Here is a 23,216-nt window from a genome sequence, read left to right as displayed (position 1 = left end):
CAGTTTCCAGGGGACCAATAGGCATTGAGAAATAAATCTGTCTCTTTTAGTAATTTTTTTTTTTCCCCGGAAGTTAGCTTTGAGTGAAATTGATACGACATTTATAGAGGGAACTAGGTGGTATGCTATTCAAACTTTCAACGAACCGTTCCAACTCAATTCGCTAATGGCTTGATTTACGTTTGTTTATTTAAGAAATGAACAAGACTTGAACAAAATTTAATCAATGAGACAATCTCAAATGCCCGGCTGGTTATTTCATGAATTTATGTGCACGTTTTATAAAAATAATATATAAAACATAATTTCAAGCCCATAAATAATATATGGAAGGACCATTTATTTTCATTTCATTCATAACTAAACCCAACACAAATCAGTCCAACCCATCTGAATATTCCTAAGCCCATCAACTCAGTAGCCCATAGTCCATTTGCATTTGCATAACCTAGGTCACCTCTTCTTCATTCACAGCCACAGAAGACGACCTCTGAAGATTCAACCAGATCTAGAGAGAGAAGAAAGCGTAGAGAGCGAGAGAGAGAGAGAGAGAGAGAGAGAGAGAGAGTCTTCCGTTTTAAGTTCTAACCAGGCTTCAAGTGGTACGTTATTCACTGCTCTGAGAGAGAGAGAAACAGAGAGGAACATTCAGGAGGAGAGAGAGAATATACAGATTTAGAGAGAGAAGTGTTGAGCACAGAAACGAAGCACTGAGGTGAAAGAAGGGGTTTCTTTGGCTTGGACAAGAACTTTTCAGGAACAATCGGTCTGATCCTAGCCGTTGAAGCTTCTGATTCGGACCGTTGGCATTTCTATCTACGAACGCCGGTCGACGGTCGGCTAATTGTCGTTCTCTGTTTGTGATTTTCTCAGATCTCGCTGTCTGGTGAGTGAATCGCTTGGATATCTCGAATTTATTCTCTAATTAGGTTCTTTGAATGTCGGTTCTTTGTTGTCGATGTCTTATCATGCCTTATCTGAATCGATTCGATCGAATGTGAATATTATTATGACATAGAAGTTTAATTTAAGTTATGATTCACGGAAGTGTTTAGAAATTAACTAAAAATAGAAAGTGCTTTTAGTTAATGCACTGTTTGGTTGCTGTTAAAGCTGGAAAAGAAGTAAAAAATTTGAATCCAAGATTTGGAACTAAAACATAATTCAAGTAATTTGTGAATTGCCCATTTAAAAGGGTTTTTAGTTTTAGCATGTCATTTCTTTTGTTGGGATTTGAAATATAGGTGTGAATTGAGAAGAAAGTTGTGTAAGGAATAAGGATCGACTGTCAATTGAGGTAGCCATCTGATTTGTGATGAAAATTCAATTAATGTTAAGGAAACTCTCCTTTCAAAACAGCCCTTCTAATGGATAGAATTGCAGATTGTTGTTACCCTTTCCTTGGGGTACAATGAGGTACAAGTTCATTGACTTATTTTTAAAAATTGTCCTTTAAAACTCTCACACTTAATTTATTTATTTATTTATGCTTTTGTCATTGATAAGAAATTTGCACACGTCACTCACACACTCATTTTGCACTTTTGAAAACTCACACTCACCATCCACTTTGAGATGTATTTATTATTGTTTTTGTGTTTAATATTCATTTATTCCATTCTAGTTTTAGCTAGAGGAGTTATTGGAGAACTAATTTTGATAAATTGAGCAGTTCTTTTTGCTTTTCATATGTGAGATGTGAAAATTGAAGAAACTGATACTATATTATTGAATTGAACATATATACACACGAAGAGTATGCTTGCCTCTAATCTATCACTCTCTCTGTCTCTCTCTCTCTCTATATATGTATCTCATACTATGTGTAATCTCTCTATCTCAGCCTCTCGTACTCTGTTTAAAGAACGACCTGATCTATCAGTCCTGTGCATTTTGGTTCTAGCAATATGCCTCCTCAGTCCTCAGGTAATTAATATCACTACTATTCATGCTCTTCTTCTTTCTTTAATTGGTGTTTTAAGACCTATAATCACATGTTTGTTTTCTTCATCTTATGAACTATTTGAAATCATTTTGAGCAGAGTTCTCTAGCTGTATGATTTTCTTATTATTAATATGTTATATATCTTTATGTCTGTGAGGCTAGCTTAAGTCATGAATAAAAATACTCAATTTTTTTTTTCTTCTCAAATTCTAGGTTTACTTGTTGGGACAAGACAACCTCTGTGAAATGAGTGGATTCGGAAAAAAATATAGGTATGTTTTCTGGGCTGTTCTTTTGTTAATTAAGTATGCTACATTATATTGTTTTCTTTCTCATGCATTTGAAAATATTCTGAACATTATTTGTATTACTAATGTCCCATATATGTGCATGCATTGACACATGCACAACACAAATGAGCTTTTCATTAATTTGTTTCTGTACATACATATTCATGTTGACCACGAGAATAGAGTGCCTGCACTAATTTAGAATAAGAATGATATATTTTCTTTACTTTGTGCAATACTAGATCATTTTTTTTATTATTATTATTATTTTTTTTTGTGGTATATATGAATAGTAAACAATAGAATAGAAACTATGCTCAGCAAAATTTATAATTGAATTGCATCAATCAAGAAGCAGTAGTGCAAAAAGTGGCTAAGGGTGGTAGTTCAGTTTCTTAAGCATGACAAAATGTTTTCAACATACCATGTACTTGTAGCTAATTCAAACATTGACTACATATGTCTTATGTTGGAGATATTGATGTACATTTTCACTATGTTTAAGGTTGCGGTGAATATTCGTTCATTCTTTTTGTTCGGATGACGTACATTTACAATCCATTCAAGGTAAATATTTGAATATCGAAAATCCTCTTTCCCTGTAGTGAATGAGAGATTATTTGCTTTCCCATTTGAGTTCTGTTTCATCTAATGAGTGATGAATCAATCAGCACCAGTCCTAGCGTGGCAAGCGGGACATGGGAATCTCAAATTATGAGTAGTGAATTTTATCTCCCCAAGTTTATCGATATTTATTTTAGTTTTAAAATCATATTAAAAAAAAAAATTATTTTTAAAATTGTGCATAGAACTCTTAGTAAAATTTTAAAAAACCTTGTGAACTAACAAAACTTATCACATTTCCTCCAAACCCGTAACCAAAGTGAAGTTATTGAGACCGACTGAATTTAGAAGTCTGATCGACTTACCTATCATCAAATGGGTTGTGAAATGTCAAATTTGACCATACTATTTAATATTAAATTAAAAGTTATAATAATTATTTTAAAGTTGCACCTTTATAATAATATTATTTAATGTTAGATGAGTTGTCTCATTTCTTGCCTCTATTATTTTTGTTATTTTAAAATAATAATTATAACTTTCAATTGGATCAGACCCCAAGAAAGTTAAATTCGTAATTTTAAAATACTAATTATCAACATTTTAATTTAATCTTAAATACTAAAGTTAATTTTGTTAGTTATTTAATTTTGTTAGTTATATCCATATTTTTTATGGTACATTTTTTTTTTTTTCCTTTTAATATTGATTTTATTTAAACCCTAATATTAAACATTGCATCTTTTACCCTTCTAAAGTAGTAACTGGTCTTCTAGGTTACGAACACAATGACGACCGCAACCCCTTCTCTCAGTAACTGCTGCGACTGTGAAGTTTCAATCAGGTAATGCATATACAATTATTTGTATAGATCTGTATTGAATGGAGAAAACAATACAAAATTTGCATTGTGATTTTGTTTCGGAAGACTTCAACTCTTCAATTGTAATTTTAGGTTTTTTTTGTACTCCGAGTCGAGCTATTCCGCCCAGATCTTTACTTTTATCGGCGGCTCCTAATTGTATGTGTATAACACACAATAATTCATTTGGATTTGGTTTCATTTTTTATATTTCATCTGAAATTGTATGTACCCAAATATGAATTTAATTTGGGATGTGGTGTTCTGATCTCATGTGTATCAGTTTCACCACTGTGTGCGCGTACGTTGAGACTCAAGGACCACCTCATCGGTAAAGGTAAAGGTGAGAATAGAGAGATAATATGTGATAATGTACGTTATTTATGTACCAGTTTGATTTATTTAGAGATCTCAGCAATTATATAGTTCTGTGATAGGGTACTTTCTTTTGTTGTACACAAATTTAGTATGTTTTGGTTATTGATTTTGATCATGTGCCCTACTCATATGGTGGAGCAGGTGTTTAGAAGGGGAGATGCAGTGCTGTAGTCGGTATAATCCTTATGTAGAGTAAAAAGAAATTATTCTGTAGCAGTTTCCCACAATTTTCTCTCTGGTTTTTTTTTTTTTGTTTTTTTTTGGGCATCTAGCAGGTGTCTCCTCTATTATTGAGTTGTCATCTCAAAAAAAAATGAGACCGACTTTAGGTTGTTGGAGCTCAATCTCATTAATATGTAAGTAAAAGCTGTAAAAGCTATAATGATACAGTTATAATTGTTATAACATGTACTATTGTAACTGTTTTTTTAATTAAGAGAAAAAATACACACTTTGGCACATGCATGACACAATTAAATACAATGAAGCATCAAAGAGACAATGGTGAGTACGCACCTGCTAAATGAGCTTTTCAAGAGATTTTAAACTTTCATTTATTTTTCTAGTCAATTATTGCTGCTTATTAATTTTTCTTATTTTTTATTCTTAATCAAAAAATTTTATACTCGTAGACACGAGCTGACAAACTTATATATATATTTTTTAGCTCATTTGGAGATTTAAATCATTATCATCTATTTTAACCATGCATTTTAAAAAGTAGAGGAGATACCAAGACTCTTGGTTATAAAATATTTATTGGTGGTTGAATGTGAAGTTAGTGTAAGCCCTTACTATGTTAACAAGTGAATGAGAATGTTGATATTTGTTTTTTAATAATGAACATTATGGGACGCCGGTTGATAATTGTATATGGGATTATTTGTGTCCTCCCATGCGATTGATCGCATCTCAACACTCAGAATTTTTTCAAAAGCCTTTGAAATGAATGCATGCTGTATCTGCGTTGGCGTGATCGTAGGTTGCCTCGCGATCGATTACCTAACAAAATTTTTGAGCATATAAAAAAATGCAAATTTTGAGCATCTAAAAAAGTGCAAACATGCAATCGATGCGTTCGCGCACTCGCGATCGATCACGAAATCCTAAAAAAACTTCAAATCTCAGGTAATCGCGAACTAAACGCGACCGATCACGTGCGCCGCAACAACTTTTTAAAGTTCATTTCGGCCGTTTTCCTCCTTTTTTCCCGAGCTCGTTCTTCTTCTCTCTGGTCCACGAAGCTTCCATCTTCCACTCTCTCCCTCGTACAAGCCAGATCCAGTGATTTAAAGGCATTTCTTTTTGCATAGGGATGATGAACTTTGATGCATGATAATGATGATGATATAGATGACATTGATGATGATTATTATATCATTTGAAAATGTTTCAATTTTGACTATGATCTTCCATGAATTGTCCATGCTTCATTCTTTGACATAATGATGAACTTTGATGCATAATAATGATGATAATCATGTTGTTGTTGCTGCATGACAATGTTAATTGATAACAATTGTCCCTTCTATTGCTTTGATCCATGCTTGGTTCCATGCTTAGGTGCCTATGAGAAATGGTGTTGATAAATGCTTGGTTTTTGCTCACAATCATACTTGCCATGTTGATGCTATTGTCTTCTCAAGAAATGATGGATGTATTCTAAAATGTTTGGTTTTTGCTCACAATCTTACTCGCCATGTTGCTGCTATTGTCTTCTCAAGAAATGATGGATGTATTCTAAAATGTTTGGTTTTTGCTCACAATCTTACTCGCCATGTTGATGCTATTGTCTTCTAAAGAAATGATGGATGTGTTCTAAAATGCTTAGATCGCTTAATTTTTGACTATTTCTAAGCTTTTATTCATGCTTGAGGGGGTCACGTTATTTTAATTGACCATTTTAATTCATTTTTTTTGCGGTGTAAAAGGGGTCACGTGCCTTAAGTGACCATGTTTCGTTGATGTGCATATTTGGAGGATGGGAATTATAGCAAATGGAGTATTGGATTGCACAGTGTTGCTTAAATTGTGTCGTGTTCATGCTAAAAGCTTTCACCTATTGCACTTCATGTTTAGGAAGGCATTCGTTGTCATTATGTGCATGAGATGGCTTGGGCACCGAAATAATGGTTCAAATGGTTACACGTCCACTCACACTGTGATTCATGAGTAAAGTACAGAGACATCCCCTTAGGTTTGAAGGTAAGGCCATGTAGATAGAAGTTCGTCTATTTTTGGACAATGATATTCCTTTAAGTTTGAAAAATGAACAAAGAAACTCTGAAAATAGTGAATTGACCTTATTGCCCTTTAAAATAAAATTAAAATTTTAATTGACTTAAAATACCCTCGAATTAAACCCTAACCCAAACCCATCTCGAACTCTAACCCGAACCTGCCTGTGTGTATATATATTTATGTATCTATGGCGGTGATGGTGAGTGGAGACAGGCACGGACCCAATGAATTTTTTATATTTTCATTTTATACCTTATTTTTTTTAGAATTTATGAAGATGTCCTCACTAAAATTATAATTTACCCCCATTGAATTTTTTATTTTTCATTTTATACTTTAAATTTTTAAGAATTTATAAAAATTCCCCCACCAAATTTACAATTAAGCCCATTGATTTTTTTAATTTTTTAAAAATTATTATTATTTTTTGCATTTTATACTTTACATTTTTGAAAATTTATGAAAAAAACCTTATTGAAAATATAAAAATGGAACACTATATAAGTTTGCCCCCCCCCCCCCCCCCCCCCCCCCGGGCGCGGCAGGGGTCACAAAATTTTCTGGGTCCGTCACTGGGTAGAGAGGAGAGAAAACGAAGAGAGGAAGAAATGAGATGACATAGATTATGGTTGTAGCTGCGATGGTGGGTGTAGAGAGGGGCGGCCATAGTTGAGGAGATAAAGGAAGAAGATAGGAGAGAGATTATGGTGATGGCTGCGACAGTGGGGGTGGCGGCGATGATTGCGACAATGGTGGCAATCGTTGTGATTGTCGTCGATTATTCAGTCGCCACCGCCTCATCATCACTCCTCAACTTTCCCCCCGCCCTCATTATCGGCGGCGGAACCACCGATCTCATCCTTAGCTATCCACATCATCCAGATCTGACGATGGTAGAACCACATATCTTATCCTCAAAGCTTCGTTACAGGCTCAAACATCAACTTTCTGTCACCGTTAATAATCAAAGACGCTGGCGTAGGGAGTACATCCTCATTATAAAACCCCGTGTTTTCGGCCTAACTGTGTCTCTGTCAATCCTTTATTCATCCGCTTCACGCCGAAAATCAGTGCTCACTGTGGGATCATTCTCATCAATGATCCGTCCGCTTCATGCCGGAAATCCGTCCGGCCCGTGCGTAACGCCGATTCTTACTCACGGCTCCACCGTCAGCGATCAGTCTCAAAAAACTTCGGAGTCCAAGTCAAACCCCGCTTGTCCGAGGCCAAGTTCAACTGAACCGAGGCTGAGCTCCAGCGAGATCAAGGAGGTGGCGGTGGCGGTGGCAGAGCTCCTCTTCGGCGTCTTCTTTAGTGGGTGGTGATTATGGAGGTTAGGGGTGGTGATGACTGTGGTTGTTTGTGAATATATATATATATATATATATATATATGTATATATATATAGAGAGAGAGAGAGATGGAAAAGGTAATTTGGTCATTTAAATATTTTGATATTTTATAATTAAAGTTAATAAAATAGTGAAGGGTAAAGTGGACTTTTCATATGTTTTAAGCTCTGTTTGGATGATAAATTTTACAAAGGGGTATCGTTATCCAAAAATAGGTAAACTTTCATCTACACGACCTTACCCCAAAACTCAGGGGGTATCCCTATATTTTACCTTTGATTCATTCATGTCAATGTCCTTAGGTGACCTCATCCTTAGCAAATGTCATGCTCTCACATGTTATATCCCGTAGTTGTCACCATTGTGCATCACTTCTTCATGTTCAATCATTTTTTAAGAAGTCTTGTGTTCTTTTTTACCAATAACATGTGCATTATCCATGGCCAAAGTCGTTTTAAAAGTAAATAAGTGTTCTCTTGCATTAAGTTGGCCATGTGTCTTGTGGGTCAAATTTTGTCAACATGATTCTAAAAAACTCATCCGGGAATTGTTATATGCCACTAGGGATGGCAATGGGGCGGGGCAGGGCGGGGATCTCATTCCCCATCCCCATACCAGGTAATTTTTTTCATCCCTATCCCCGCCCCCATCCCTATTTAAAATTTCACTTCAATCCCTGCCCCCGCCCCCGCCCCCGCCCCCGCCCCCGCCCCCGCCCTCCATTCCCCATCCTCACCCCTCAATTCCCATTCCCATTTAATATACACTATAATTTTTTTATTTTTATTTTTAGAAGTATGTTTATATATAATTTAGTAATATATCATAATATATAAGGGTATTTTAGTAAATGTACACTCTAAACAGGCGGGTTTACCCTATCCCCGTCTCTGCTGAGTTTTCAAAAATTACCCCCATCCCTATTCCCGTTTGCATAAAAGGGTCCCCAAACCCGCCCTAAACTGGACGGGGTGGGGCAGGGACCCAACGGGGATGGGAATTTGCCATCCCTATATGCCACCCCTTCTATTCATCTTTGACTTTGAGAATGTGAGTCCATTCATCAATGGCTTTAATAATCATATGCTTCCCAAGAATGCATCATAGCTCGGGGTTTAGAAACTCAAATGCATGCACACCAATGCACTCACCCATTATCCTATATTATCACTTGCATGTTTAGTAGTTTTGAAGCAAAGATTGTGTCAATGTGGTTTTGAAATAAAAAAGGAATGCATTCCCCACTCACTTTGGTTACCATTAGCATCATAGTCTATGCTTACCATCTTCATGCTTCAAGATTTAACCAAAAGTTCAAATTTAGCATAACCATTCGACTTATGTGATCATTGCATTGCCATGGTGAGTATTCCAGCCTGTCACGTGGGTGACACGATTCGATCCCTGGCAACGGCGCCAAAATCATGAGTGTGGAATATAAAGCTTGGAAATTTGTCAATTTTAAATTTATACCACTATTACTATATAAAGAGTATGCCGAGTGGGGATCGAATACAATGACTTGAAGGCTTAATTTAAGTTTAATTATAATGATCAAATGATAAGAAGAAGAGTTTGGTTTGCTTATAACTTAAGACTAAAATTGAACTATCAAAAATGTATTAAAGAGGATATTAATGTAATGTTTCTGATTTTTACCATTTTCTAATTTCTGGAATTTTCTGTTTTTGCGACGGCATTTTCGTATTTTCTCGTTTTACGTGCCGGACACCGTGGGGCGTGCCGGGTGTGTCCGAGAGTTAGTTGGGACATTTCTTTGAGTTTAAGACTCTTAGAAATGCAATGGTTGTCATTTCGACATTTTTTCGTTTTTCGGGCCGGACTGTCCCGGGTAGGACCCGCTACTGGAATTGTTGTGTACGGGTGTTGCGTCTTGAGTCCATTGCATTTCATGCGTAATTATTTTGTGCATAATTTTGTGGTGATGTGTTAATTGTGTGGTGGTAATATATTAGTGCATATACATTTTTGTGGTGGAAAATTAAAAATTTAAAAGAGTGGTGAGACCCACCATTTTATTTTTTAGTGGCCAAAAGGCCATATTTGACCTCACTTTTTCTCTCTCCCCTGTAAATCTCTCTCTTCCTCTCTTTTCTTCTCTTTTTCCTTTTATTTTCTTCACATATTTCAATCCTTGATTACTCTCTCTCAATTTTAAGAATTTCTCGGTGCCGTTTGCAGCAAATCGATGAGCTCGTTGTGATCTACGTGTTGATAGGAGCAATTCACCATTTTGGCCAACCCTTGATTTTTGAAATTAGGGCATCAAATTGGGGGTTTTTGCATTTTTGCAAATAGGGGTTTCTAATACATAATTTCTTGCACCTATTTGAATTACCTTTCATGATTTATTGTCTAGCATGCTAAAATTGGTTTGATTTTCTTGCAAAATGTTTAAAATTGTTATAAATGAAGTATGTGATTATATGCGTTAATTGATATTATGTAAATTAGCATGCTTAAGTGGTGGTATTCCTTGTTTATGATAATTAAAATGCCAAATTTCATAATATGAAAGCATGATATTTCTTTTGGGATTTCTTGTATATTATACTATGTGAATTGAGCTTGGATTCGATGAATGGAAATGGAGTAGCATGATACATTCATGCATGACTTTGGGCAAGGAAATTGGGAAAATTGATTTGAAATGGAAAAATGGAAATTTTTCGGAAAAGTTTTGATAAAGGGTTTGCGAAAAACCCGGGCGCCTAGGAGTTGCCTAGGGTCCGTGGTATTAGTGTGACCTAGAAGGGACTAGGGAGATTGCCTTAACGTGGTTGAGTTACCTGGGCCCAAATGAAGCCATGGAGTTGCCATGGGTCAGGGATAGTTAGCCAATCCTCCTTTCATGCCGCCATGGAGTTGCTATGGGACGGGTTTCACTAACGGTTTGGAAATGATGATGGAAAAGGTTTTGAAAATGGGGAGCTACATTGTATGACATCGCATCCCATTGCACGACATAATTCATTCACGACTTGGATTTATTGATATTGATGTTGTGGTTGTATTCTCCCCAGTATGGGATGATCCCGTTTCCTTTAGTTTCTATTCATTGTATGGATTCACGGGGTCACAAGATATGTGTAAGGCACCACCTACTGAGTAATTTGTTCACCCCTTTATATTAACATTTTTTTGGTCACGGGAAGGAGGTAGCGAATGACAATCCACAACATGTTTAAACGGATTAAAAAGAACTTGGAGCTCACTTGTAATCAATGTATTTACTTCTAATTTTGTAGTAAAAATGTATTAAGACGCATATTTTGAGCAGTTTGGTCTTAAAATGCTTATTTGTAATTCAATGTACTTGCTTAGGGTAGAAAATGGTTTTTGAGACCCTTGGCACCATATTTTGAAGTCTCATTAGAATTTCTATTTTTTTTGTTCTGAGGGTTATAGCTTTTCAAGATGTAACTTAAACTCATTTTGTTTATATACATTGTAGCCAGACAATGATGATAAATTTATGGTGTGATCAAAGTTTCTTTGCGTCGCCATGTTGTAGAATTCCTTGAATTAGCTTGTCAAATTGTTTATTTTTACCATTCGTGCATGTTGGATTGAGAGGATTTTAAAGTGCAGCTTAGAAATGCAATTGAGGCATTAATTTCAGATCTCCCAGGTTGGGAGCTGGCTCTTTTTTGTCTGGTAGGCATTTACGGCAAATTCTCTACATAAAGTTAGCTCCATTAGAATTAGAGCAGGCTCCCTCAGCAAAAAAGGAGGTGGCTCCATCAGAATGAGAGCTGGCTCCCTTGCTACTTTGAACCTTTTCTTAGCCTGAACTTTGAATGGCCATATGTCCCTCGTTTTAAATCCAAATGGAGTCATTCTTGAGTCCAACTTTGAGGATTTTGAGTCATCTTTCCAATTGTACCAATGCCATTTTCAGATTCCATTACTACTAGGAGACATTCACATTTTAGTGGGATAGTGTCGGAAGTTCACCTAGGCCAAGATGAGGTAGTTTTGGGAAACCTAGCTAATGTCCCTAGAACCTCAAATGATGTTACAAACTGGTTGAGATGGATTCATTTGACCTTGTTTGAGTCATATATCTCTCCTCACTTGTGAAATGACTAAGTTACCCCCATGACCCAATTATTGTTTCGGACCCCGGGCTTGGGTCGTTACAAACTTGGTATCAGAATGATGGTTCGAATACCATTAGGACGACGGGTAGAAGCCTACCTAGGATTGCATGGGAAGTTAAATTGCATGTTTATATGCTTATGTGTTAAGATGTTTAATTGTTGAAAAGCATGTATAACTGATTATCTGCTTTATTACTTATATGTTTACAATTTTGAAAGCATGCCTATTTGCTAAGTGCGTACGTGTTTAAATTACCGATACATGTAAATGAAGTGTTTATGTTATTTGAAAACATGTTATACATGATAAGGTGGAAAGTATGTGATACGTGACGGTGGCAAGTAGTAGGCACAGTTGGTACAATTTTCTTTTACGATAGTGTAACAAGTAATGAGCAAGGTTTATGAAAGCATGTTTCGTATAGTATTGTGGGTTTCATTCATCTTGTATATGTAAATATCTATATTCTTATGTGTTTACGCTATTAAGCATTGGATGGTTGCTAATACGATAGAATACTTGTCACGGCATGGATGGTTGTGTAAGTTTTAACCTGAGTAGGCGAGGTGCTCGATTACTCCAGGGTTGTTTGGGTGCCAGTTCTTATCGAACGGGTGGTTTTGTTTTCTAGCTCGTGGATTGAGCTATTTGGTGTGTAGTCATTTTTTATCTTCTTGTTGCATTTGGTACAGTGCATAGAGCACGACTTTAGAATGGGTTCATATCTCATGGCATGGTGTCCTTGTTATGTGTGAGTTTCATGCATCGGTGGATAGGTCCTGTAACCGTGGAAGTTAGGTGCGAAGTGAGGGTTTCGAGAAAGAAAGGTGTGACCTTAGGAGGTTAGTGGTTGTGACTTGGGTCATGGTTTGGTGTGGAGGTTCTTTTCGAACCGATCGTGGTAGGTGTGATAGAGGTTGTTTGAGTCACAAGCGTAGTCTATGGGTTGTAGATGTGTATTTTGAGTATTCTGGTATAGTCTAGGAAATTGTGTTGTTTATGGTTGGTTGAGAAATGATTCCCATTCCGGGAAACTACAGATGTGTGCCACGAGTAATTGACTCTCGTTGATTGTATGGCTCGGTGGATGAGCGGGGTTATAGGTTGTCACGGTTGTCGAAAGAGTCTTGAGGTGAGCTTTAGTGGTCAGTTTTAGCTGTGTAGAGCAGGGTTACACTATAAGGCAGGTTGTATGAGGTCATTAAGGTGCTCGGTCATTTTTGGACAGAGTGATTGATGGTAGGTACTATGTTACCAAATGGACTATGTTTTAGAAATTGAAGGCTGTGGACTGGAGTTGAATTTTACGTTGCGTATGGGGTATGAAGAGGTAATGCTTGTTGTTTAAGAATCAAAGAGGTAGATTGATGATTAGAATGATTGGGACAAGGTTGATCTTGTGGGTTTAGTTGGTAGCCCCATTTGATTTTTGTCGGGGCCAAGGGTGTCCTGAGGAGCGGGAATGATGAGAAGTAATGGTGTTAAACCTAGGGTATGAAGTTTTCTTGTTTAAATGCGTAGATTGCTTAAAAAGAGTGGTTTGAGTAGCCGATTAAGCATTAATGATTGATTGCATCGTTGATGGTTTTGAGGTGACAGTTGGGTGATGAGCATTCTGGTTTTTATGCTCATTTTTCTTTGGGGATTTGTCGGTATGGCATTATTATGTGGAGGTTCTTTTCTAGTGCTAAGTAGTGGGCGTTGTGGGGAGTATCGAGAGCAATGGTTATTCTCTTCTTATGATGGTATTATCTTAAAGATGTTTGAGGAAGAATCATTTAGCAGTGGCTTGATGATCCTGTGAGATGAAATGTTTGAACTGTCATTTGAGGATGATAATAGTAGAGGCGTTATAGTGGATGTTTAGTACTGATGAGCATAATAGTTTCAGGTATGATCAAAGTCACATAAAGCGGGAGCGAGAGTGAAAGCGAATTCGAGAGTGGGAGCGTGAAAACGACAAAATTGAGTCATAAATAGTGAGAATTTAAGTCAGAGCGTGAGAGCGGGAGCGCGCTTGGAGCGTGAGAGCGACACCCGTTGAGAAGGATTGTGTGACTTAGGGTATGATCCGAGGATGGATTAGAGATTGTGAGTTGTTTGTTGTGTATTGTCAGGTAGGTGATGGGGTTGTACATCAGTCGAGGTAATGGTGGACAGCTTAGTCTTTAGAGCCAGTGAGAGCAATATTGCCATATAGGCACCTTTTTTCTTTTGATTAGTCAGTGGATTGCTGTGACTGAGGTCACGGGTCTTGTGTGCGCGTTGTTCGAAGGAGTGTCGCCTTGAAAGGTAAAGATGGAATGGGTGATCTAATGTCATTGTTTAGCATGGAGGTTGTCATTTGGGAGTGACGGGCTCTTGATGGAATGGGACGTGGTGTCCAACGTCCATTGATCCTTTTTAGTGTTGGTATGTTGTGAGCATTGACACTCTTGTCTGATGGTTATGTTATGAGTTGTGTCATAGTACTCGACGAATGGGTGGTATGGTTCCGATTGGTTTTGTTTAGCATAGGTATTACGGTGTATCGTATGCGGGGTTTCTATATTGATAGTGTATGATGGTCCGTTAGTGGTGAGATCGCATAGAATTGAGGTCGTAGTCTCGTATGTGTTTCCAGTTGGTTATTCTCCTTATATGTGAGGAGTTCATTTCATCTCAGGTGAGATTAGGTGTCCATGGTTAGGCGATTGGTGTGTAGCATGTGACAAGGTGTCGGGTGCATTCGGGTAGGAGTTATCAGTCTTTGGTGAGTGCAGGGTTCATTCCCTTTCCGTTTGTTCTAGTCCTGGCAAGGACGTCATTTGTCTTGAGACTTGCTCTCCATTTATGAGTTGTGCACGTCCGTTAGTGGATGGACCTGTATGTGGGTTGTTATGTTGTTAGAGTTCACCAGTAAATGATTAGTTGTTTTGGTCGACTCACCCCCACGGAGGGAGGTGGGGTCTTTGGTTTTGGTTGTGCTTGAGAGTAGTATTGACTGGGGGTATGTGAGGCATGAGTTACAGAATAAGGATTATGTTTTTGATGTCTAGTACTAACGGTGATGGCTAGGGGTGTGTCGTGAACTATAAGCTTGATGATAATTAGGTGATGTGATGTGAGTCATGTACTTGAATGTTTTTATAGATGTTTGATCCGAATAGTGTCTTAAGGACAAATGTTGGTGTTGTTTAAGTGTTTAGGGGCTAGAAAGCGTATGCGGGACTCTATTGAGGAATAATGGGGATAATTGACTTTGGTTTTGAGGTTTTAGGCATGAGATGGTTGTATTGTGTGTTTTGAAGAGGTAAGAATTGAATCGAATGATATTATGGAGTTATTTATCTGATATGGGTGTTATGAGGAGATCGGAGAGCTTTTAGATTGGTCGATGATTGTGGTATTTGGTGCCGTGTTGCTTTTAACTTGTTATTAGTTGTATGATTAAGGCATGATTGGGATTTTTAGAGTAGGTATATGACTGTATAGTCGTTGTGGTTACTTAGAGCGATGGATTGACAATGAGTGGTTTCATGATTGTTTTATGGACGTTGTGAGATTTTATTTGAGGTTTGGACCAGAGGACAGCAACAACATCCATATTGAGATCGGATCGATGATGAGGATGGCCTGGCCAACCATTTTTTCTGAATCAGTCATTCTTTAGCACGATGTTGGGTCAAAGGTCAATGATTATTTCGATTTTGTTAGTAACAGTGAACAGTTTTGAGCTTTGTGTCAGTGTGGAAATGCGGATTCAGGTGGTTTATCTCGGGTGACGAGGTGTGTTAGGTAGGATCAAGTATCGTGGTACAACCACTGACTATTGAAGATTTTGTTTTGAGGATTTGTGATCTGGGTATAGGATAAATTGTTTTATTGTTTTGGTGACTCATAATTGCCGAATGATACGGTTGGTGGTCGCTTATACCGATGTGTGGTGGTGTCGCTGTGTGCTAAATGAACAGTGTTGGTCTGACAGAGAGATGTAAATCTGAGTTTGTGATTGTGTGGTGAACGGGGCTCCTTGTTTGGGGTCTTGTGTGTCCCTTAAAGGATGAGTTGGGTTTGGATGTTGTCTTGTTCGGTGGTTTGGCGATTGTTCTTCTTTCGGGCTTTGGAGCCTTTCGTGGCAGTGTAGAGTGAACCGATGTCCGTTTTGAGTTGAGTATAGTATAGAGCGTACCAGTTGGTTTTATGTTGCGGTGTTGTGAGAACTGAGTAACCATATAGGGTGGTGAGCATTGGGTTTTAGAAGCAGTGGTTTCTGATTGCCTGGTGACGTCCGGTGTCAAGGCAATAAGTTTGGTGACCTCAAAGTTTTGGGGTTTTGTGAGGTATTCTCGGGAAGGTGTGTGGCTATGGGCCTCCTTCTTTAAGGAGGGTAGATTTCGAGGACGAAATCTTTTAAGGATGGTAGATTGTAATGTTTCTGATTTTTACTATTTTTCAATTTTTGGAATTTTTTTTTTTTTGCGAGGGCATTTTCGTCTTTCTCGTTTTGCGTGTCGGATACCGTGGGACATGCCGGGTGTGTCCAAGAGTTGGTTGGGACATTTATTAGAGTTCAGAACTCTTAGAAATGCAATGGTTGTCATTTTGACATTTTTCCCTTTTTCGGGCCGAACGGTCCTAGGTGGGACCCGCTACCGGAATTGTTGTGTACAGGGGTTGCGTCTTGAGTCCATTGCATTTCAAGCATAATTATTTTGTGCATAATTTTTTGGTAATGTGTTAATTATGTTGTAGTAATATATTAGTGCATATATATTTTTGTGGTGGAAAATTAAAATTTAAAAGAGTGGTGGGACCCACCATTTCATTATTTAGTGGCATAGAGGCCATATTTGACCTCACTTTTTCTCTCTCCCCGTAAAGCTCTCTCTTCCCTCTTTTCTTCTCTTTTTCTTTTTATTTTCTTCACAAATTTCATCCTTGATTACTCTCTCTCAATTTTGAGAATTTGTTGGTGCTGTTTGCGGCAAATCGATGAGCTCGTTGTGATCTACGCGTTGATAGGAGCAATTCACCATTTTGGCCAACCCTTAATTTTTGAAATTAGGACATCAAATTGGGAGTTTTTGTATTTTTGGAGGTAGGGGTTTCTAATACATAATTTCTTACACCTCTATGAATTACCCTTCATGATTTGTTGTCAAGCATGCTAAAAGTATGTTGATTTTCTTGCAAAATGTTTAAATTGTTGTAATTGAAGTATGTGATTATATGTATTAGTAAATATTATGTAAATTAGCATGCTTAAGTGGTGGTATTCCTTGTCTATGATGATTAAATTGCCAAATTTCATAATATGAAAGCATGATATTTCTTTTGGGATTTCTTGTATATTATACTATGTGAATTGAGCTTGGATTCAATGTATGGAAATGGACATTGGCATGACATGGAATAGCATGATACATTTATGCATGACATTGCGCAAGGAAATTGGGAAAATTGATTTGAAATGGAAAAAGGGAAATTTTTCGGAAAAGTTTTGATAAAGGGTTTGCGAAAAACCCGGGCGCCTAGGAGTTACCTAGGGTCCGTGGCGTTAGTGCAACCTAGAGGGGATTAAGGAGATTATCTTAGCGTGGTTGAGTTACCTGGGCCCCAAATGAAGCCATGGAGTTGCCATGGGTCAGGGACAGTTAGTCAATCTTCCTCTCGTGCCGCCATGGAGTTGCCATGGGACAGGTTTCACTAACGGTTTGGAAATGATGATAGAAAAGGTTTTGAAAATAGGGAGTGACATTGCATGACATCGCATCCCATTGTACGGCATAATTCATTCACAACTTGGGTTTATTGATATTGATGTTGTGGTTGTATTCTCCCCAGTACGGCATGATCCATTTTCCTTTAGTTTTTATTCATTGTATTGATTCACGGGGTCACAAGAGATGTGTCTTAGGCACCACCTACTGAGAATTTGCTCACCCCTTTATATTAACATTTTTCAGGTCACAGGAAGGAGGTGGCGGATGATAATCCATCACATGTTTAAACGGATTGAAAAGAACTTGGACCTCATTTGTGATCAATGTATTTATTTCTAATTTTGTAGTAAAAATGTATTAAGACGTATAGTTTGAGCAGTTTGGTCTTAAAATGCTCAATTGTAATTCAATGTATTTGCTTAGGGTAGAAAATGGTTTTTGAGACCTTGGCACCATATTTTGAAATCTCATTAGAATTTATATTTTTTTCTGAGGGTTATAGCTTTTCATGATGTAACTTAAACTCATTTTGTTTATGTACATTATAGCCGAACAATGATGATGAATGTATGGTGTGAACAAAGTTTCTTTGTATTGCCATGTTGTATAATTCCTTAAATTAGCTTGTCAAATTGTTTATTTTTACCATTCATGCATGTTGGGTTGAGAGGATTTTAAGGTGCAGCTTAGAAATGCAATTGAGGCATCAATTTTAGACCTCCCAGGTTAGGAGCCGGCTCTTTTTTGTCTAGTAAGCATTTACGGCAAATTTTCCACATAGAGCCAGCTCAATTAGAATTAGAGCGGGCTCTCTCAGCAAAAAGGAGGCAGCTCCATCAAAATGAGAGCTGGTTCCCTTGCTACTTTGAACCTTTTCTTAGCCCGAATGTTGAATGGCCATATCTCTCTCGTTTTAAATCCAAATGGGGTCATTCTTGAGTCCAATTCAAGGATTTTGAGTCATCTTTCCAATGGTACCAATGCCATTTTTAGATTCCTCTCCTACTGGGAGACATTCACATTTTAGTTGGATAGTGTTGGAAATTGTCCTAGGCCATGATAGGGTAGTTTTGGGAAACCTAGCTAATGTCCCTCGAACCTCAAGGGATGTTACAAAATGGTTGAGATGGATTCATTTAACCTTGTTTGTGTCATATTTCTCTCTTCACTTATGAAATGACCAAGTTGCCCCCATGACCCAATTATTGTTTCAGACCCCAGGCTTGGGTCGTTACAATTAATGATCAAGTTAAAGGAAGATAAGAGAGAGAGTGTGTGAGAAAGTAGAGAGATCCCAAGCTTGATCCAAAATCCAACCCTTGTAAAATGACTTGAAAATCCCTTATATACTTGACTTTTGGGCTGCAAAATGGTCGATCCGTACACTAAAGTCAGCAATTGAGTGCACCACGAATTTGGCTCGAAATAGACTTCAAATCACAACTTAAAACGCTTCCACAGATTCGGCTCTAAACAGACTTCAAATAACAACTTAAAATGCTTATGCCGCAACCGGCACGGTCATGTGTGTTGAGATATTGATTGTGTAGTTTTTATTTGTTTCTTTTCAATTATTTAGCATGGATACGGATATGTCGACACACCAAATTTTAAAAAAGTAGGACACGGGTGCGACTTGGACACGACTATATAAATATGAATTTTTATTTGTATACATGTATTGGGGTGATAGTATTATAAAACTTTATTTCATTTTAATTTTTATACTTTGAGTTGTAATGATTTTTATATCATATATACAACATTCCACTACTTTATCATAATATCATTTTTATTTTAAATGAACAAATATAAAGTGTATAATGTCATTTTTTTTAAGAAAAAAATTGAACACTTAAGAATGTATTCATATTCTTTTTTAAAGATTACCGTGTACGTTTGTGTTAGAAATGTTCGGTCTAAGGGTTCAAGAAGTATCAGAAGTGTCGGAAAAGTATACAATGGTATCAAAGCCATTTATTGCTGGTAACTAGTGATTATTATATTGTTAATTTCTCTAATAATTCTATTGTTCAAATATTTTGATAATTACTTTGTCATATTTATACCTATTATCACCTGTCTGCCTTTGAGATAGGTGTTTTGGTATTAGGGTTTTGTTAACTGATTTTCAAAAGATTTATGTTCTAATTCTTTGAAAACTGTTTTTGAAAGCTGAAAACTAAACTGATCCAGGTGGGGTCACAGTGGTTTTGAAGGGAATAGGCAGGGCGTGCCTGACCCAAAAATAAACTCAGCCTGGTACATATTGTTGAATACAAAGATATGTTTCTCTATATATTGCCCACTTAATTGCGATTAGAGTTAATTCAAATACTGGAGTACTTACAAAAAACATAAAAACCTTTTTTTTTATTTTTATAAGTAATATTTTATTAAAAACGCTCAAGATGAGAGTGGAACCCAAAGGAAATAAAAGGCCAAAGGCGCCTCAAACCTTCAAAAAGGCTAACAAGACAAAAATCTCCTCTAAAGATCTATAATCTCTCCCTGAAACCCAACAAAAAAATGTGGAAATAATAGAGAACTTAAGCATAGAAACAAGTTTCTCCTTTCCCTCTAAATATCTACGATTCCTCTCTAGCCAAATGCGTCACCAAAGACAAAGAGGTGTAGCCCTCCAAGTATCCTGCACGAGAGTTCCAATTGAAACACCTCTCCAGGCCTCAATCAAAACTCTAGAAGAACGAGGCATAAACCAATGGATCCCAAATAATCCAAGCATTAAATCCCAACAGTCTCTGGCCATGCTGCAATGTAAAAGAAGGTGATCAATTGTCTCCTCATTGCACAAGAACATATAGCAACAATTGACCCCTACCTGATTTCTCCATCTCAAATTATCCTGGGTTAAAATCTTTCCCAGAACGGAAGTCCAAGCAAAGAAGACAACCTTAAGGGGAACCTTAGAACGCCAAATAGACTTCCAGAGGAAAGGGCCTCCATCAGAAACCGAAAGGCACCTAAAAAAGGACCTAACCTTAAAACTACCGTGAAAGTTAGGATTCCAAAGCCAACAATCCGAATCCCCAACTGTGATTACCTAGCGATACAGAACCTCCAAAAAATGAGAAACCTCTTCAGTCTCCCAGTCCTGAAAGAGTCTTCTAAACTGAACATCCCAAGTCAATGTCCCATTATCGAGGTGATAACAGTCAATCACCATGGCTTATCTGTGAGAAACAATCCTATAAAGCCGAAGGAAAGCAAAAGCAAGGGGAAGCTTCCCACACTAAAGATCCTCCCAAAATCTGATCTTTCTACCATCTTTAATCCAAAAATGAACATGATTGTAGAAAACATCCCGCCCCCTTCGAATGAAAGTCCAAACCCCCACTCCCCTAGGACTCCGCACCTCAAGAGAGCTCCAACCACCTCTGTTCTCCCTAAACTTGCTCGCGATAACTCTCCTCCAAAGCCAATGCCTCCCAATCCCAAACCTCCAAAGTCATTTCCTAATGAGAGCCTTATTAAAAGGCAACAACCTCCGTAACCCTAAACCTCCATAACGAATCAAACAGCACACTTGATCCCACAGAACCAGATGATACTTGAATTCCTCTCCCCTCCCCCCCCAAACAAAGTTACACTGTAATCTCTTAATTCTCTCAGCCACCGAAGAAAAGATCTGAAAGAGGGAGATAAAATAAGTGGGGAGACTAGAAAAGGTGCTCTTAATAAGTGTGACCCTGCCCCCTTTGGAGAAGTACTATTTTTTCCACCCCACCAACCTCTTTTTAAATCTATCCACAACAGGATCCCAGCTCCCCACACATCTCGAAGGGGCTCCCAAAGGCAACCCTAAGTAGGAAATGGGAAAAAAAACCAGTACAACAACCAAGAATCTGAGCAAACATCTTGATCTCAGGAACATCCCCAACAAGCACAAGAACACTCTTACCAATATTCACCTTGAGGCCAGAGACAACTTGGAACCAAATCAAAACACATCTCAAATACCTCGTTTGAGACGCATCAACATCACAAAGTACCAGAGTGTCATCAGCAAACATCAAGTGGGAGACCTCCAGCTGACTAACAACATCCCTGCCCACCCGGAAACCTTTAAAAAAAACCCAACTCCACAGCCCTATTCACAAAAAAAAACAAGAAAGGAGAGAGCGGATCCCCTTGTCTCAAGCCCCTTAAACTAGAGAAAAAACCCATTGGAGCCCCATTTACTAGGATAGAAAATCGAACACTAGAAATGCAAAACAGAATCCATCTCCTCCAACGCCCACCAAAACCCATCCTCTCCAACAGATGGAGGAGGAAACTCCAACTCACATGATCATATGCCTTCTCAATATCCAGCTTGCATAAAACACCCGAGACCTACAACTCAATCGGGAGTCCACACATTCACTAGCAATAAGGACTGAATCCAAAATCTGTCTACCTCCCACAAAAACATTATGAGAATCAGAGATGACACCATCCAAAACCTTTCTCAACCTGGAAGCCAAGACTTTAGCAATCAACTTATAAAAGCATCCCACTAAGCTAATAGGACGAAAATCCTGAACATCTATCGCCCCTCCCTTCTTTAGAATAAGAGCAATAAAAGTGGCATTCAAACTCTTCTCAAAAGAGCCCTGATCATAGAAAGCATGAAAAAAACACATCACCTTCTCACGGACAACCTCTTAACACTCCAAAAGGAATCTCATAGTAAAACCATCAGGCCCTAGGGCTTTATCCCCGTTACAGCTCTTCAAAGCAACCAAAACTTCCTCCTCCGAAAAAGGCTCTTCTAAAGCAGAGCACTCCTCACTCGAGATAGAGTCAAAGTGAAGTCCTGCAAGCAAAAGACGCCACCCAATTGGTTCAATGAACAAACTAGAAAAGAAATCAACAAAACCCTTACAAATCTCCTCCTCCTTACACAACAACTCCCCATCCACCTGAATCATCCCAATATGATTGCCCCTTCTATGAGCATTAGCCAGTCTATGAAATTTTTTTGTATTATTGTCGTCATCCTTAAGCCACACAACTCTAGACTTCTGCATATACGAAATCTCCTCCATAATGGCGATTTCTGCAAACTCTGTCTGACACTCCACCCTCCTAAGCTTCAAGGGAACCGGCAGTAGACCCTGACCCTCCATCCTATCAATATCAGCAATCTCAGAAAAAAACCCGATTCTTCCTCCAAGCCAGATTTTCGAACACCTCTTTATTCCAAACTTTAAGATCATTCTTCAAAAGACGCAACTTGCCAGCATAAGAATGACTTGGGGATCCACCCACTCCATACCCACTCCATACCCATTCCATACCCCAAAGAACATTAAAACCTTTATATCCACTTTTATTTGGATTATATGTAATAAGGAGATTAATGCAACTAACAGAGTGAGTAGGAGGATATATGAAAAGAATTAAGAAAAGGCCTCAAGAGAATAGTAAAAACAAAATTTTTGAAAAAAATTCAATTGAAAGGCAGCAGATACCATATTCAATCTAAGTATAAAAAAACCATAGATATTACTACTAAACATCTCAGGTATTTGGCATGGTATATGTAACCATATTCCTATATATGTATTTTTAAAGTAGGAGAGGGAAAGAAAGAGACTATACAGGACACAAATCTATAACTATAAGACCCTTTAACACCCACATAAAGAAACGATTAATGTACAAACCTAGAAATCATTAGTAGAATACAAAATAGATATTATCCCAAACATACAAATTATATTCTAGGATTAATTCTCATCATCATTG

General features: G+C 37.7%; 1 protein-coding gene and 1 long non-coding RNA gene across 9 annotated transcripts; one reads left to right on the top strand and one right to left on the bottom strand.

The window, feature by feature from the left end:
- The first annotated feature begins 456 nt into the window (after positions 1-456).
- LOC132271238 (uncharacterized) lies at positions 457-4,498 on the top strand. 8 transcript variants are annotated; one of them, XR_009469676.1, is made up of 8 exons: positions 457-886; positions 1,844-1,926; positions 2,159-2,217; positions 2,741-2,802; positions 3,576-3,643; positions 3,755-3,820; positions 3,945-4,004; positions 4,181-4,498. It is a non-coding gene; the product is annotated as an uncharacterized LOC132271238 (long non-coding RNA). The 8 variants fall into 8 exon arrangements; XR_009469681.1 differs by having other exon boundaries at positions 3,945-4,033; XR_009469680.1 differs by having other exon boundaries at positions 3,576-3,820; positions 3,945-3,998.
- A 16,728-nt stretch (positions 4,499-21,226) lies between these two features.
- On the bottom strand, positions 21,227-22,108 carry LOC132270023 (uncharacterized). Its single transcript, XM_059771245.1, has 2 exons — positions 21,771-22,108; positions 21,227-21,530 (listed from the first exon to the last, which is right to left on the bottom strand). Exons 1-2 carry the CDS (start codon positions 22,106-22,108, stop codon positions 21,227-21,229), a joined length of 642 nt encoding a protein of 213 aa, XP_059627228.1.
- Between the last annotated feature and the right edge of the window lie 1,108 nt (positions 22,109-23,216).

The sequence above is a fragment of the Cornus florida genome, unplaced genomic scaffold (genome assembly GCF_030987335.1).
Source record: "Cornus florida cultivar Cherokee Brave unplaced genomic scaffold, ASM3098733v1 CherokeeBrave_3.0.0_Hap2_Chr08, whole genome shotgun sequence".
NCBI classification, from domain to species: Eukaryota; Viridiplantae; Streptophyta; class Magnoliopsida; order Cornales; family Cornaceae; genus Cornus; species Cornus florida.
This window is presented reverse-complemented; position numbering and strand designations above follow the sequence as displayed.

Excerpts from the sequence above, each read along its gene's own strand:
- LOC132270023 (XM_059771245.1), bottom strand. The coding sequence starts at position 22,108 with ATGTGTTTTTTTCATGCTTTCTATGATCAGGGCTCTTTTGAGAAGAGT. Across the intron at positions 21,531-21,770 it reads TTGAGAAGGCATATGATCAT|GGATGTTGTTAGTCAGCTGG; the intron begins GTGAGTTGGAGT and ends CCGGGTGGGCAG.